General features: G+C 28.2%; 4 protein-coding genes across 12 annotated transcripts; 2 read left to right on the top strand and 2 right to left on the bottom strand.

Moving 5' to 3' along the window:
- Positions 1 to 85: 85 nt before the first annotated feature.
- Positions 86 to 5,210, bottom strand: LOC124432641 (zinc finger protein 330 homolog). Of its 6 annotated transcripts, none has more exons than XM_046981666.1 (7): positions 5,078 to 5,210; positions 1,494 to 1,687; positions 1,195 to 1,365; positions 886 to 1,117; positions 647 to 811; positions 417 to 494; positions 86 to 336 (listed from the first exon to the last, which is right to left on the bottom strand). In XM_046981666.1, the coding sequence occupies exons 2-7, from the start codon at positions 1,611 to 1,613 to the stop codon at positions 167 to 169; spliced, it is 936 nt and encodes a 311-aa protein (XP_046837622.1). In that variant the 5' UTR covers positions 1,614 to 1,687; positions 5,078 to 5,210; the 3' UTR covers positions 86 to 166. The 6 variants fall into 6 exon arrangements, with proteins under 6 accessions (XP_046837622.1, XP_046837619.1, XP_046837620.1 ...); XM_046981663.1 differs by lacking the exon at positions 5,078 to 5,210 and adding an exon at positions 2,432 to 2,570; XM_046981664.1 differs by lacking the exon at positions 5,078 to 5,210 and adding an exon at positions 2,406 to 2,524.
- LOC124432640 (polymerase delta-interacting protein 2) lies at positions 2,609 to 4,575 on the top strand. 2 transcript variants are annotated; one of them, XM_046981660.1, is made up of 6 exons: positions 2,609 to 2,744; positions 3,096 to 3,251; positions 3,336 to 3,435; positions 3,522 to 3,863; positions 3,966 to 4,171; positions 4,241 to 4,575. In XM_046981660.1, the coding sequence occupies exons 1-6, from the start codon at positions 2,650 to 2,652 to the stop codon at positions 4,350 to 4,352; spliced, it is 1,011 nt and encodes a 336-aa protein (XP_046837616.1). In that variant the 5' UTR covers positions 2,609 to 2,649; the 3' UTR covers positions 4,353 to 4,575. The 2 variants fall into 2 exon arrangements, with proteins under 2 accessions (XP_046837616.1, XP_046837617.1); XM_046981661.1 differs by having other exon boundaries at positions 3,342 to 3,435.
- On the top strand, positions 5,085 to 8,355 carry LOC124432639 (bleomycin hydrolase). 2 transcript variants are annotated; one of them, XM_046981658.1, is made up of 4 exons: positions 5,085 to 5,222; positions 6,695 to 7,008; positions 7,136 to 7,963; positions 8,033 to 8,355. In XM_046981658.1, exons 1-4 carry the CDS (start codon positions 5,213 to 5,215, stop codon positions 8,246 to 8,248), a joined length of 1,368 nt encoding a protein of 455 aa, XP_046837614.1. In that variant the 5' UTR covers positions 5,085 to 5,212; the 3' UTR covers positions 8,249 to 8,355. The 2 variants fall into 2 exon arrangements, with proteins under 2 accessions (XP_046837614.1, XP_046837615.1); XM_046981659.1 differs by having other exon boundaries at positions 5,086 to 5,222; positions 6,698 to 7,008.
- On the bottom strand, positions 7,862 to 11,251 carry LOC124432643. Of its 2 annotated transcripts, none has more exons than XM_046981675.1 (4): positions 9,342 to 11,251; positions 9,152 to 9,266; positions 8,839 to 8,953; positions 7,862 to 8,274 (listed from the first exon to the last, which is right to left on the bottom strand). In XM_046981675.1, the coding sequence occupies exons 1-4, from the start codon at positions 9,704 to 9,706 to the stop codon at positions 8,210 to 8,212; spliced, it is 660 nt and encodes a 219-aa protein (XP_046837631.1). In that variant the 5' UTR covers positions 9,707 to 11,251; the 3' UTR covers positions 7,862 to 8,209. The 2 variants fall into 2 exon arrangements, with proteins under 2 accessions (XP_046837631.1, XP_046837630.1); XM_046981674.1 differs by having other exon boundaries at positions 8,755 to 8,953; positions 9,342 to 11,250.
- Between the last annotated feature and the right edge of the window lie 324 nt (positions 11,252 to 11,575).

The following is an 11,575-nucleotide window of genomic DNA, read 5'->3' on the forward strand; positions in this document are numbered from 1 at the left end:
TACGACCAACTGCGACCGGTAATACGGGCCGATCATCAATTGAACATTGCTGATTTTTGAATACGACATATTAAGTAGGCGCAAATGGTTCATATAGTAATTTTTAATTTTCATGCTTTTTTGTATATTTTCCATGTGTTAAGTTCACATTATTACTAAAGGATTTTTATATTTCTTTCGTCAGTTTATCACTATCCTTTACTTCATCCTCACTTGAAGATTCATCTTCTTGTTCCTCTTCTTCATCATCATCGTTTTCATTTTCATCTTCATCTTCTTCATCATCATTAGCAATATAATATTCTGAACCACCATAACATTCAGCATCATTAGTACCTATTTAAAAATATATATCATAAAATTCAACCGAAATAATAAATGATTTAAAATTATATAAAATATAATATGCATGTTACCATAATCATTATAACTATTTTCTTCGTCGGAATCATATGGTCCAGCCTGAGTTTGTCTACCAAATTTATGACTTCTTGCTATATATAAAAAATATGAATATTTAGAAATTTGAGCTGTATGTAATGGATTATTTAGAAAATAAGAAAAAAGTAAGAATTTGACTGTTCTGTGTTATGTTAAATTATTTTATATATTAGTTTAGAAATATGTTCACGATTAAAATACTTACTAGACATACTAAGGTCCTTAGTTTGCGATGTTTCATACCCACATTTGGGACAAGGTATAGGTTTATTCTTTTCATATTTAAATCCTTTTCTACGCACATGATCTTCGCAATAACATGTTTTACATCTGAGACATGAATATTGTCCTAAACGATTACAAGACTGGCCTAAAAATATTGTAAAATATGTTTATATAATTTGTGAAATTGAAATAGTATAAGAAAGATTATAAAATTCTTACATTTGAAACTTTCAGCTTCTAATACTTGACATGATGCTTGATGTTCGAATTGATCATCTTCACAAAGGAAACAATTACAGAAAGAACAGCGGAATATTCTTCCACCATGATCCCATACTCCTCTTTCACATTCTTGACAAATAGCATCCATTAATGGACAAGTACATGCATGAGTAGTTAAACAACGTCTCCCATGACAAACCCAAGCTTCACAATGATCACATATAGCTCCCTAATATGAAAAACATATTTAATTATAATTTTGTTATTTCTATAATAACAAGCTATATATTTTTATTCTATACTTACTACCATCCCCAGACCTGTAGTGAATATACCAGGATGTCTTATAACACAATCTCCCGTTTTTAACATACATTTTACTTTGCCACAATGTGCACACATTGGTAAGCGTTGCACATGTTGACAAAAATAACAAAAAGCACGACTTTTCTGTTTTTTATTGCACTTATCACATTCCTATATATAATAACATATTATCATTTAACTAAGGTAGATATTTAAAAAAAAAAACAAAATGTAATAAAATAAATAATTGCAAACATCTTAAGTGAAAATCCATTGTCTCATTTTAAGGTAATATTTACCATTACTGTATTACATGGTAACTTTGCTATGTCTATTTGTTCTTTAGCAGTCCTAATTTCTTTTTGTCTTAATTTTTGCTTTTCAGCTTTTCTTCTCTGACCCGTCTTTTTTTTTGGCATTTTAATATTTCAAAAAAGTAAAATATTTAGGTTATCGTTTCTTCTTCTGATCAATCACTGATGGTTACTAACGTCTGTAATAAATTCAATCATAAAATTGTTTTCCACTGATTTATATCCATAAATGTAAAAAAAAAATGAAATACGGAACATCTTAACCGAAATATTTATATTTTGTGTCAAATTTAACTCATCGCAAATATGATTTTACTAAAAAGATAATAAATCATACAAGTGAAACCAAAATAAATTATTAAGCCGAGTATATATTGAACTCTATTATACAATAAAATATTTCTATTAAATTCTTATAAATTAACATATTACATTCAAATATTTTTAATTACATCGTAAAACGAAATAACAACAATCATATGATTAATAAAAGCAAGAAGAATTTAGTCAATAGAGGAAAGTTGAAAATTATAAGAAAGCATATCTGATAAGATATAGTTATCTTTGTTCTATCGCATACTTTACTAATTACATATTTTTTTTCACGAAACTTAACATAGAGCAAGTATAGAATTTTTTCCCCTAAAAAAATACGTTAATAAATTCAAAATAATTTTTTTAAATCTCTGTTGTATATTGTGTATAAATTATAAAATTACAATAATTAAGACTTGTTTTTAATTTTCCTTTAATCTCTATTATATATGCATCATTATTTATGGATTTTAAAAGTTAATTTTAGGCGAATTATAATCGATTCATCATTGCTGTTTTGTAATCAGTTTTTAGTTTTATTGTTTTAATGTTTAAATCAAGTTTAATCTTAAACAAATTTACCAATTGTTGTAAATTCAACACATTACCGTAGCTTAAAATTTTTATTCACTATCTCTGGCTATAGCATCTTTTTTTTTATATCACAAACAGTCACGTAAACATCACATATATAACCTGCCATACTCTGACGTACTCAGTCAAACTCAGTAGAAATGTCAGGAAAACAGCGTCGTTATTTTCCAATACTCAAAGAAGATAAATAAATCCTAATATAAATCAAGCAATAGTCGTTTTAAAGAAAAGGATGGAGCTCTCACGAAATTTCATCGTTTGTAATTTAAGACACTTCTTCCTGAGTTCAACTAAAAAATCATATGTGCAACAAACAAGATACATTAGGTACGAAATATGTAGTACGTAAAACGTACCTTTTTTTTTATATTTCTTGGAAAATATTGTAAAATTTGTAGAATTATATAATCTATAAAAACATGTTTAAAAAGAGCACGACTTTTCTATTAGTATGTAATAGGAAATTATTACAATATAATTGTTTTATGAAATTGTAGAACTTGATAGGTTATGAAGTATATGTATATGTATGTCATGTATAGAAAATAGTATTTTGTTTTGTATGCCATAATATTTATGATTAGTTGATATATTTTGATTTAAAAAAAAGCCAGAAATGCAAAAGAAATCAGCATGATAATTATCAGTAAAATCATTTTACATAAGACGATATTTCAGATTAGCAGAAGTTGGAAAACTCGAAACTCCCAAGTTGCAAGGAAAATATGAAACGGGTCAGTTGATCTTGCATAGGGTTTTTGGTTACCGGGGAGTAATTCTATTTCCATGGCTAGCAAGAGTATACGATAGGGATATACCAAATAAAAAAGAAGAGTATGTTATATATAATTATATATAGCTGATAGTTGTAGAATTAATATATATAAAGAAAAACATATAAACTATTTTATTTTTAAGAAACAGCGATAGTAACTTTAACAGTGTGGGTAAAGAAGTAAAAGGAAGGACACACACATTTTATCAGGTTCTAATAGATCAAAGAGATTGTCCGTACATAGTAAGTAAAATAACATTGTATTTATATATTTGTCTTGTATTTCTTATAAATGTGTGTACAAATAGTTTTATTAAAACAATACATAGCGTGCTCAAACAGAAGCAGTCACATTTTTGGGTAATCACGAGAGTAGCCGCAGTCTATATGCAATACCAGGACTAGATTATGTTGCCCATGAAGATATTTTGCCATATACTACAAATGAGAAAACTGCATTGCAACATGAACTTTTTGATAAGTTTTTAACTTATGATTCAAACAGAGATCCATGTTTTATTGCACAAGAGACATTGAAAGCATGGCAAAAAAAGAACCATCCATGGTTAGAATTGTCCGATGTTCATAAAGAAACAACAGAAAATATACGTATTACTGTGATACCATTTTATATGGGTTGTAGAGAAAATCAAACTACATCCGTTTATTGGGTACATTATATTTTTAAGGATTGTAGATGATATATAATTTATATGAATTATATTATCTTTTATTCAAATCTTTTAATTCAAATCTTTATTTCTTTTATGTAGTGGCGATATTGCATTCGTTTGGAAAATTTAGGAGATTTGAGTGTACAATTAAGAGAAAGACATTGGAGAATATTTAGTCTTTCAGGTACATTAGAAACTGTCAGAGGAAGAGGAGTTGTAGGGCAAGAGCCTGTACTATCTAAAACCTTGCCCGCATTTCAATATAGTAGTCATGTCAGTTTGCAAGCTCCAAGTGGTCATATGTGGTACGTAGTTAGTACTTCTCAATATATATGTAGCAACATTCTTTTTAACTAATGACACTTTTGTTTTAGGGGAACATTTAGAATGGAGAGAGAAGATGGATATGCATTCGATTGTAGGATACCACCTTTTTCGTTAGAATCGAAAACAGAAGAGACCCCCATACCAGATGTGGAATCATGATATTTTTATGAAACAATTTAGAAACATTCAACAAGATCCTTTATACTTCCCGTTTTTTAGCAAAGACTTTGTACACTCTGCGATATAACAGCTGTCTAAATCGAGAATTACTTAATTATACATCTCTTATTCTTTTTAGTTTCATCAAACTGTATATATTAATTATATATACTCTGTACATCTTTGAGTAGTAGATCATAAATATAACGATTTAGCATCTTAATAATCATATTTTTTATTGTATATGTAAGAATAATGTATAATATCTACTATAGTATCAGAAAATGTTAATATAATTATATAAAAAAGATAATTTGTATGCATATGTGAAATATTTTATAAAATATATGATACTATGCTACAACAAAAATGGTATTGGCTGTATCAATATACGAAATTGCTATTGGTCGATGGAAAAAGTCCATCTTCATCATTGGTTAAAAAATCAGTATCCTTTAAAACTATGAGTGTATATCCAACGTACTCGATAATATTTCACTTTTATTCAAGATCATTCTAAATCTTCTAGTTTTATAAAAAATAGTTTATATGAAATTTTATAATAATTTGCGTCTGTTTAAACGTTGCGGTAAATCTGTTCAATTTAACATATCAAACTCCTTTGGATGTCAACAGTAAAAAAATACTAATACGCATGCGAAGATCTGTATTAGACATGCGTACTACAAGATCCTGTTCAATGTACAAGAAATTATTATACTTACCTTGTCTATCGACCATATGCGATAAAAGCGGTATGCCCCCTCTGTTTGTAAGTACAGTATACTAGCGTAGAACTCTGTGACGACGCCTAAATCCATTACACCATTACGGGAGAGGAGAGAAGCTAGATCAGCATTATGGTTGTCTGTAAGTTAAAACCTTACTTATTTTTACATTATGCTTTTTCTTTTCAATGAAAAAAAAAAATATATGTATATATATATATATATCATATAATTGTCATAAGATTTATTTTGTAAGGTGATAAATGCGTAAACGTATTAAATAATTCATTTTAAATATTACAAAAAATTTCACTATTCGAAAATAACACTTTTTGTATGAGTGCACCCAGTTGTTGCACCCTGTCATCGACTTTTATTCCAATGTTTGTCAATATACTGTGACACAAATATTTAATGCACTATTATCTTTTCTTGAAATACTGAATTGATATCCATTAGTTTACATTTTATACTTTTATATATTCTCCGAATGTTTGTTCGCAAGGTGTCGTAAATTTTTCTCCGTTTTACAAAATGGGACAATAAACATATTGCGTATATATTTACTGAAATTCATATCTGCTATTTTGCATTTCTACGATTATTTTTACAATTTTATTTCACAATATTGGAGAGCTTTATATGATCAAAAAATTTTATGAAACTCGATTTTCCTCTTTTTTTCTTTTTCAAACGTAAGATATAGATCCGAGGCCGAGTTTTGTTAATAATATGAATAGCCATTAGGTGAAGTATTTTATCTATAGATAAAACATTTTGTATTTTTTTTTTATCAATAATATTTATAACATGTAGCGACAACGTTATACATGCATAATTTTTGGTAACATACACGTATACGTATATATGCGCTTCGCAAAAATCGAGTATTTCGAAAGTAAAAATCACTTTGTCATTTAACAAAAATAAATCTTAGGTAGAACCCTAAATACATGATAGATCATGAGAGATGTATTTCAGGCTGTTATATTATTTATATCATAAAAATAAAAAGAAAAAATACATTTGGTGATGCGTGTAAACAAAAGCAGTAGTATCTGCTTTGAAAGTTTCTTTGTCTTTTTTCTTTTCTTTTTATTGCGAGCGGTTTTCAGTTCATTAATTTTTTGTTATGGTAATTTGTACGATAAATCATCTATGTTATTAATATTATCTTTTTGTTACCCAGTCGACATTATTTAGTAATATGATTTTTGCTATAACAATACGATTTTTATTAGCATATTGTTACAATGTTGTACAAAATTTTTTAAGATATCTCCGGGCGAGTACATATCGTACATATATAATCAAGATTTCTTTTATGAGCTACTTAACAGACACGATCATTGATATGCTCTTTAAGATCTTTTTATATTTTATTTTTGAGACAGTAGCCGATAAATTTTTGTTTAACATGTTGCATATAATTAGCATGCAATAGACAACTAGAGTATTTTGATTGAGAATATGGAGTATAATAAAGAACAAAATAGTATCGTGAATATAATGTATTCATAATAATTATCTCTATTATCTCAATCTGATATTTGTTGTATCTATATTATCTAATCTTTGCAAGGTCAACCAATATTTCCTTTTGTTTCTGAACAGCAGCTATTTTGACAGCGGACGTACTGGATCAGTTGCGTGCAAAATTTTATGCAGACAACAGAAACGTGCAAGCACAAAATGTCTGTACAAAAACCAATCCTATTGAGGCTTGTATATCGAGAAAAGTTTTGGAAGAAACTCAGCATGTCTTCACTCATAAAATTGATACTGAAGGCAAGCCCATGACAAACCAAAAAAATTCTGGACGTTGTTGGATATTTGCAACTTTAAATGTTATAAGAACTGCTTTTATGAAGCAATATAATTTGGATGAATTCGAATTTAGCCAAGCTTACCTTTTTTTCTGGGATAAGGTTTAAAAATATAAATTATCTTATATTCATAAAGTAAATTTTATATATATAAAATATAATTTATATATTTTATATATATAAAATATAATTTATAATAATACTATACAATTTAAATAATTTATTACAGGTAGAACGATGTAACTACTTCTTGCACAATATTGTTAAAACTGCAAAACGTGGTGAATCAGTGGAAGGAAGATTGGTGTCATTTTTGTTGCATGATCCTACCTGTGATGGAGGTCAATGGGATATGATAGTTAATCTTATAAATCGTCACGGTCTTGTTCCAAAGTCATGTTTTCCAGAATCATATAGTTGTGAAGCTAGTATTCGTATGAATAGTCTCTTGAAAAGTAAATTAAGAGAATATTCTAAAGTTCTAAGAGGTTTAGTTGCTAATGGGGCTTCTGAAAAAGAATTAGAAGGTCAAATTATGGAACAAATGACTGTGATATATAGAATAATTGGCATTTGCATTGGTATTCCTTCTGAAACTATAACATGGGAATATTATGATAAAACGAAAAATTATAGCTGCATCGGACCAATAACACCTATTGAATTTTATGAAAAATATGTTAAGCCATACTATAATGTTGATGATAAGGTGTGTCTGGTCACAGATCCAAGACCATCTAATCCTTATGGAAAACTTTATACAGTGGATTGTTTAGGAAATGTCATAGGTGGAAGACCAACGCTTTATAATAATCAACCACCAGAATTACTAATGAAATTATGTGCAGAAAGTATAAAACAGAATGAACCTGTATGGTTTGGATGTGATGTAAACAAACGATTAATAGGTAAACAAGGTATCCATGACATTAGAGCTTATGATTTTGAATTGATGTTTGGAACAGACGTACAGATAGGTCTTACAAAGGCAGATAGATTACTTTATGGGGATTCTATGATGATACACGCAATGGCATTTACAGCTGTATCTATTGATGTAAGTTTTTTATGATTATTTATATATGGTAAAAATATAAATTAATAAGTGTATATTTTGCAATTTTAGAATGAAAATAAAATCAAGAAGTTCAGAGTAGAAAATTCTTGGGGAGAAGATCATGGTCAGAAAGGCTATCATATTTTAACAGCTGATTGGTTTTCAGAGTTTGTCTTTGAAGCTGTCGTAGATAGAAAATTTGTACCTGCTGATGTTTTAGCTGTATTCGAGCAGGAACCTGTTACTTTACCAGCATGGGATCCAATGGGTACTCTTGCTCAGTGATGGTAATAGTCCTTTCAAGAAGTGATCTAAGGACAGCAAAAATAGAACTTGAACGATTGTACAACAGTTAATAAAAAAGAGATCAGGGAATTTCAGTTACCATTGAATTTTCTTAAGCTTATTATTCAGCTGTATTAAATATTTCTTATTTTAATCTATCTCGGAAAGTCAGAAAAGTCACATTTTACAAGTATTTTGAAAAGTATTCTTATAGGTGCAAAAATATCTTTTAATTTTTTTGTATTTACAAAGCAATATTATGTAAGATGCCTTCATAACGATAAACTTCAAAAAATATATAAAACTTTCTGGGATATGTATATTTTCAACTCTGTTTCTATGTTCTAATTTTATATTTACGAATTTACAAATATTATATACTTAAAATTTTAATAGCATATCTATATGTAATATATACACTTATAAAGTTACAAGAACTTAATTTTTTCCATATTTCAATTTTGTTTGTTTGTAACTATACTTAAGTTTTGCCCAGACTCCCTTACACATATTTTGCAGACGTGTATCATTCTGATCCACTGCAAGTTTGTATATATTTTTGATCATATGTTTTGGTGTTTTGAAATAACCTTGTTGTATCAAACTTAAGGCTGCATATAATTTACAACGAGCAACGAGAAGGGGATTTCCAAGATGTAGTGCTAATTGAAATTGTTTTATTGAAATTTTTCCTGCCATCTGAGCCTGTATAAAATGTATATTTTGATTAACTAATTTTTTTTATATTTTGTGCACTACAAAAAATGAAACTAATAACGAAATATAAAATATTTACATAAAAATAAGTAAAAAGATAATTGCATTTTAAAATGGTATTTAGCAATTATCAATGTCTATAAACTATTTTTGCACAGCAATAATACATTAAACTATGCAACTTACACAATGTTGAAATTCTTCGCCTAAGGCAGAAAATGCTCCTCCTAGTGTAGATAACCATGACATAGCATAATCTAATTCTCTTGTTTCTAATATTATTTTTGTTATTCTCTCATTCCTATAAAAATATAATTTTTACAAGAACTATTCAATATATTTGAAAAAATCTTTAAATCACATTTATACAGCTTACCATTTATAATCTAGAAATTGCTTTTTTGGTGTACGTAATTTTATTAAAATTATATATTTAGAGTTGGCTTGATGTGTCATTGAAGATAAATGTTCCAATAAAACCTGTATTGCAGTCTTACGATAAGTATTTGACTTTATCAAACTGTTAACATATAATGAAACAAGATATGCATTAAATCCCCTTTGATTTAGGGGAACTGCTATTATTTTATAATGCAACTTATTGTCGAGGATATTAGGTTTTGATTTAACTCCTTTTTCATTATTTTGATGCAGATATTTAATCGCAGAATTCCAAGTAATACTGACATTATCAAAAATTATCTGACTTCTGTGTATTATTAGTTTTAATGATTTTTCCATTCCTTATATTACAAAAAAGAAATTAACGTTTTATGATATATAGAGTATATAAATATTGCAAAACACGAATGTACTTCAACACAATATTTAACAGTTTGCATGTCACTATAAATTATTTAAAAAATTGATGAAAACAATTTAAATAATTCTTTGCGCATAGGTTAAAATAATTAAATTGAAATCAGAAATTCAAATATAACAATTTAGTTAGGACATTTATAATTCGAATATATCAACATGCACGTTTATAAATCACATGAAAATTCTTCATTTTTAAAATCATTCAAAGAAATTATAAATCCTTTTTTGCAATTTTTCGATTACAGGAACGAACTGTTACGGGTGAAATTTAAAAATTGTTTTAATTTGATACGTTTGATGCAGCACTTATAGGTATGATCCTAAATGTGACGACCTTATCCTTATATTCTGCAAGAAACGATCGTTGCTTATCGCTGATTGGTTGCTCGAATAACAGTGACCAATTTACTATCTATGTAGGTTAGACTAGTGGAAGTAATCAAATGAAAGTAATGAAGTAATCAAACTATTGTTATTAGATTAAATATTTTTATACCATTATATTAAAGTTCTATATTATTCAGAAGCAGTGGTAACTGAACAGTACCATTCCTATTCAGTGAAGCCATGGTTAAGTGCATAACTGTAGGGCTACATTAAATGTTGCGATTTATTTAGCAACATTGTCACTAGGTGTCGCTTTTTCTCGAAAGCACTTGAACATCAGACGGAGACAATAAATAAAAGTTTTGAAAACATAAACCATGACGTTTAAAACAGGTCCTGCTTATCAGCCTACAGCCCGAGTACTCTCGAGCTTGGGCACGTGGGGATGAAACTGTAAACTTCCTCTTCTCCCCGTCGCGGGTTGAAGTATTATATTATCATCAAAACACATGGAAATGAAACGCTACTTCTGATCGTGTAGAAAGCACACAAACGCCATCTAAATGGGTTGAGAAACTCTCTCTCCTCCCATAGAATATTAAAACGAATAATTAGATATTATTAACTTGTATAAAATGTTTCTATGTTTTATAAACAAAAGTATATAAAGTTTCCATATAACAAATTCCCCACGCGTATGTTGAATTGGATTCATTTTTAGATTATGAAGTAGTTTGAATCATTATTGATATTATTATTGGAAATTTCATAAGCGCAAGAATACCTTCATGTGATGATATATATGGAATAATAATTATTGAGTTATAATGTTGTCGCACTTAAATTCATTTTTAAGTGGCAATGTAACTTTTACGATAAACCTCACAATATAACCATTTTACTATTTTAATTCCTATCGTTATTAGCGTTAATTGCCGTCAATAATATCATATATAATGAAAAAATCACGCGTAAGAAGTTCAAAATTCCTTAGACTTCTGTAGAACTCCATATTAGAAATACGTTGTTTTGTTCGTGACAGTAAAACAGCCTAAGAGCGGATTTTATAAACACATTTTTTTCACGATCTTTTACCATGTTTTTGTTAATATTGTTAAGTATTTGCACTGTCAATATATTTGCACTATAAATATATACACAATATATACATATATACATACATGTATGTCTAGAATATATGTTTTTAGTTTGCATGCATGCATGTGAATGCATGCCAAAGTAATAATTCAACACTGTTTCTTAAAACCTGCATTGTTATCAATGACTAATCGATGAGTCCAAAGAATCGATTGTAAAAAATAAGGAAAGTAATTAACACGATTGGTGTATCACTCGTAAATTGATGTACCTCAAATAAAAGTATTTTATTATTAGTTAAATATAATTATATTGAAAAGAAAGCAACATGACGTATTTCTAAAAATAGGACGATATATGTAT

This window comes from Vespa crabro, chromosome 1 (genome assembly GCF_910589235.1).
Source record: "Vespa crabro chromosome 1, iyVesCrab1.2, whole genome shotgun sequence".
NCBI classification, from domain to species: Eukaryota; Metazoa; Arthropoda; class Insecta; order Hymenoptera; family Vespidae; genus Vespa; species Vespa crabro.

What these genes read in the sequence shown, in the direction of transcription:
- LOC124432641 (XM_046981666.1), bottom strand. Translation starts at nt 1,613, where the DNA reads ATGCCAAAAAAAAAGACGGGTCAGAGAAGAAAAGCTGAAAAGCAAAAA. An exon ending in CTACAGGTCTGGGGATGGTA is followed by an intron (nt 1,118 to 1,194) that starts GTAAGTATAGAA and finishes TTTTCATATTAG; the next exon opens with GGAGCTATATGTGATCATTG. An exon ending in AAATAGTTATAATGATTATG is followed by an intron (nt 337 to 416) that starts GTAACATGCATA and finishes ATTTTTAAATAG; the next exon opens with GTACTAATGATGCTGAATGT.
- LOC124432640 (XM_046981660.1), top strand. Translation starts at nt 2,650, where the DNA reads ATGGAGCTCTCACGAAATTTCATCGTTTGTAATTTAAGACACTTCTTC. An exon ending in AAACTACATCCGTTTATTGG is followed by an intron (nt 3,864 to 3,965) that starts GTACATTATATT and finishes TCTTTTATGTAG; the next exon opens with TGGCGATATTGCATTCGTTT. An exon ending in GCTCCAAGTGGTCATATGTG is followed by an intron (nt 4,172 to 4,240) that starts GTACGTAGTTAG and finishes CTTTTGTTTTAG; the next exon opens with GGGAACATTTAGAATGGAGA.
- LOC124432639 (XM_046981658.1), top strand. An exon ending in ACCTTTTTTTCTGGGATAAG is followed by an intron (nt 7,009 to 7,135) that starts GTTTAAAAATAT and finishes AATTTATTACAG; the next exon opens with GTAGAACGATGTAACTACTT. An exon ending in TTACAGCTGTATCTATTGAT is followed by an intron (nt 7,964 to 8,032) that starts GTAAGTTTTTTA and finishes TTGCAATTTTAG; the next exon opens with AATGAAAATAAAATCAAGAA.
- LOC124432643 (XM_046981674.1), bottom strand. Translation starts at nt 9,706, where the DNA reads ATGGAAAAATCATTAAAACTAATAATACACAGAAGTCAGATAATTTTT. An exon ending in CAATTTCTAGATTATAAATG is followed by an intron (nt 9,267 to 9,341) that starts GTAAGCTGTATA and finishes ATATTTTTATAG; the next exon opens with GAATGAGAGAATAACAAAAA. An exon ending in TACACGTCTGCAAAATATGT is followed by an intron (nt 8,275 to 8,754) that starts GTAAGGGAGTCT and finishes TGCTGTCCTTAG; the next exon opens with ATCACTTCTTGAAAGGACTA.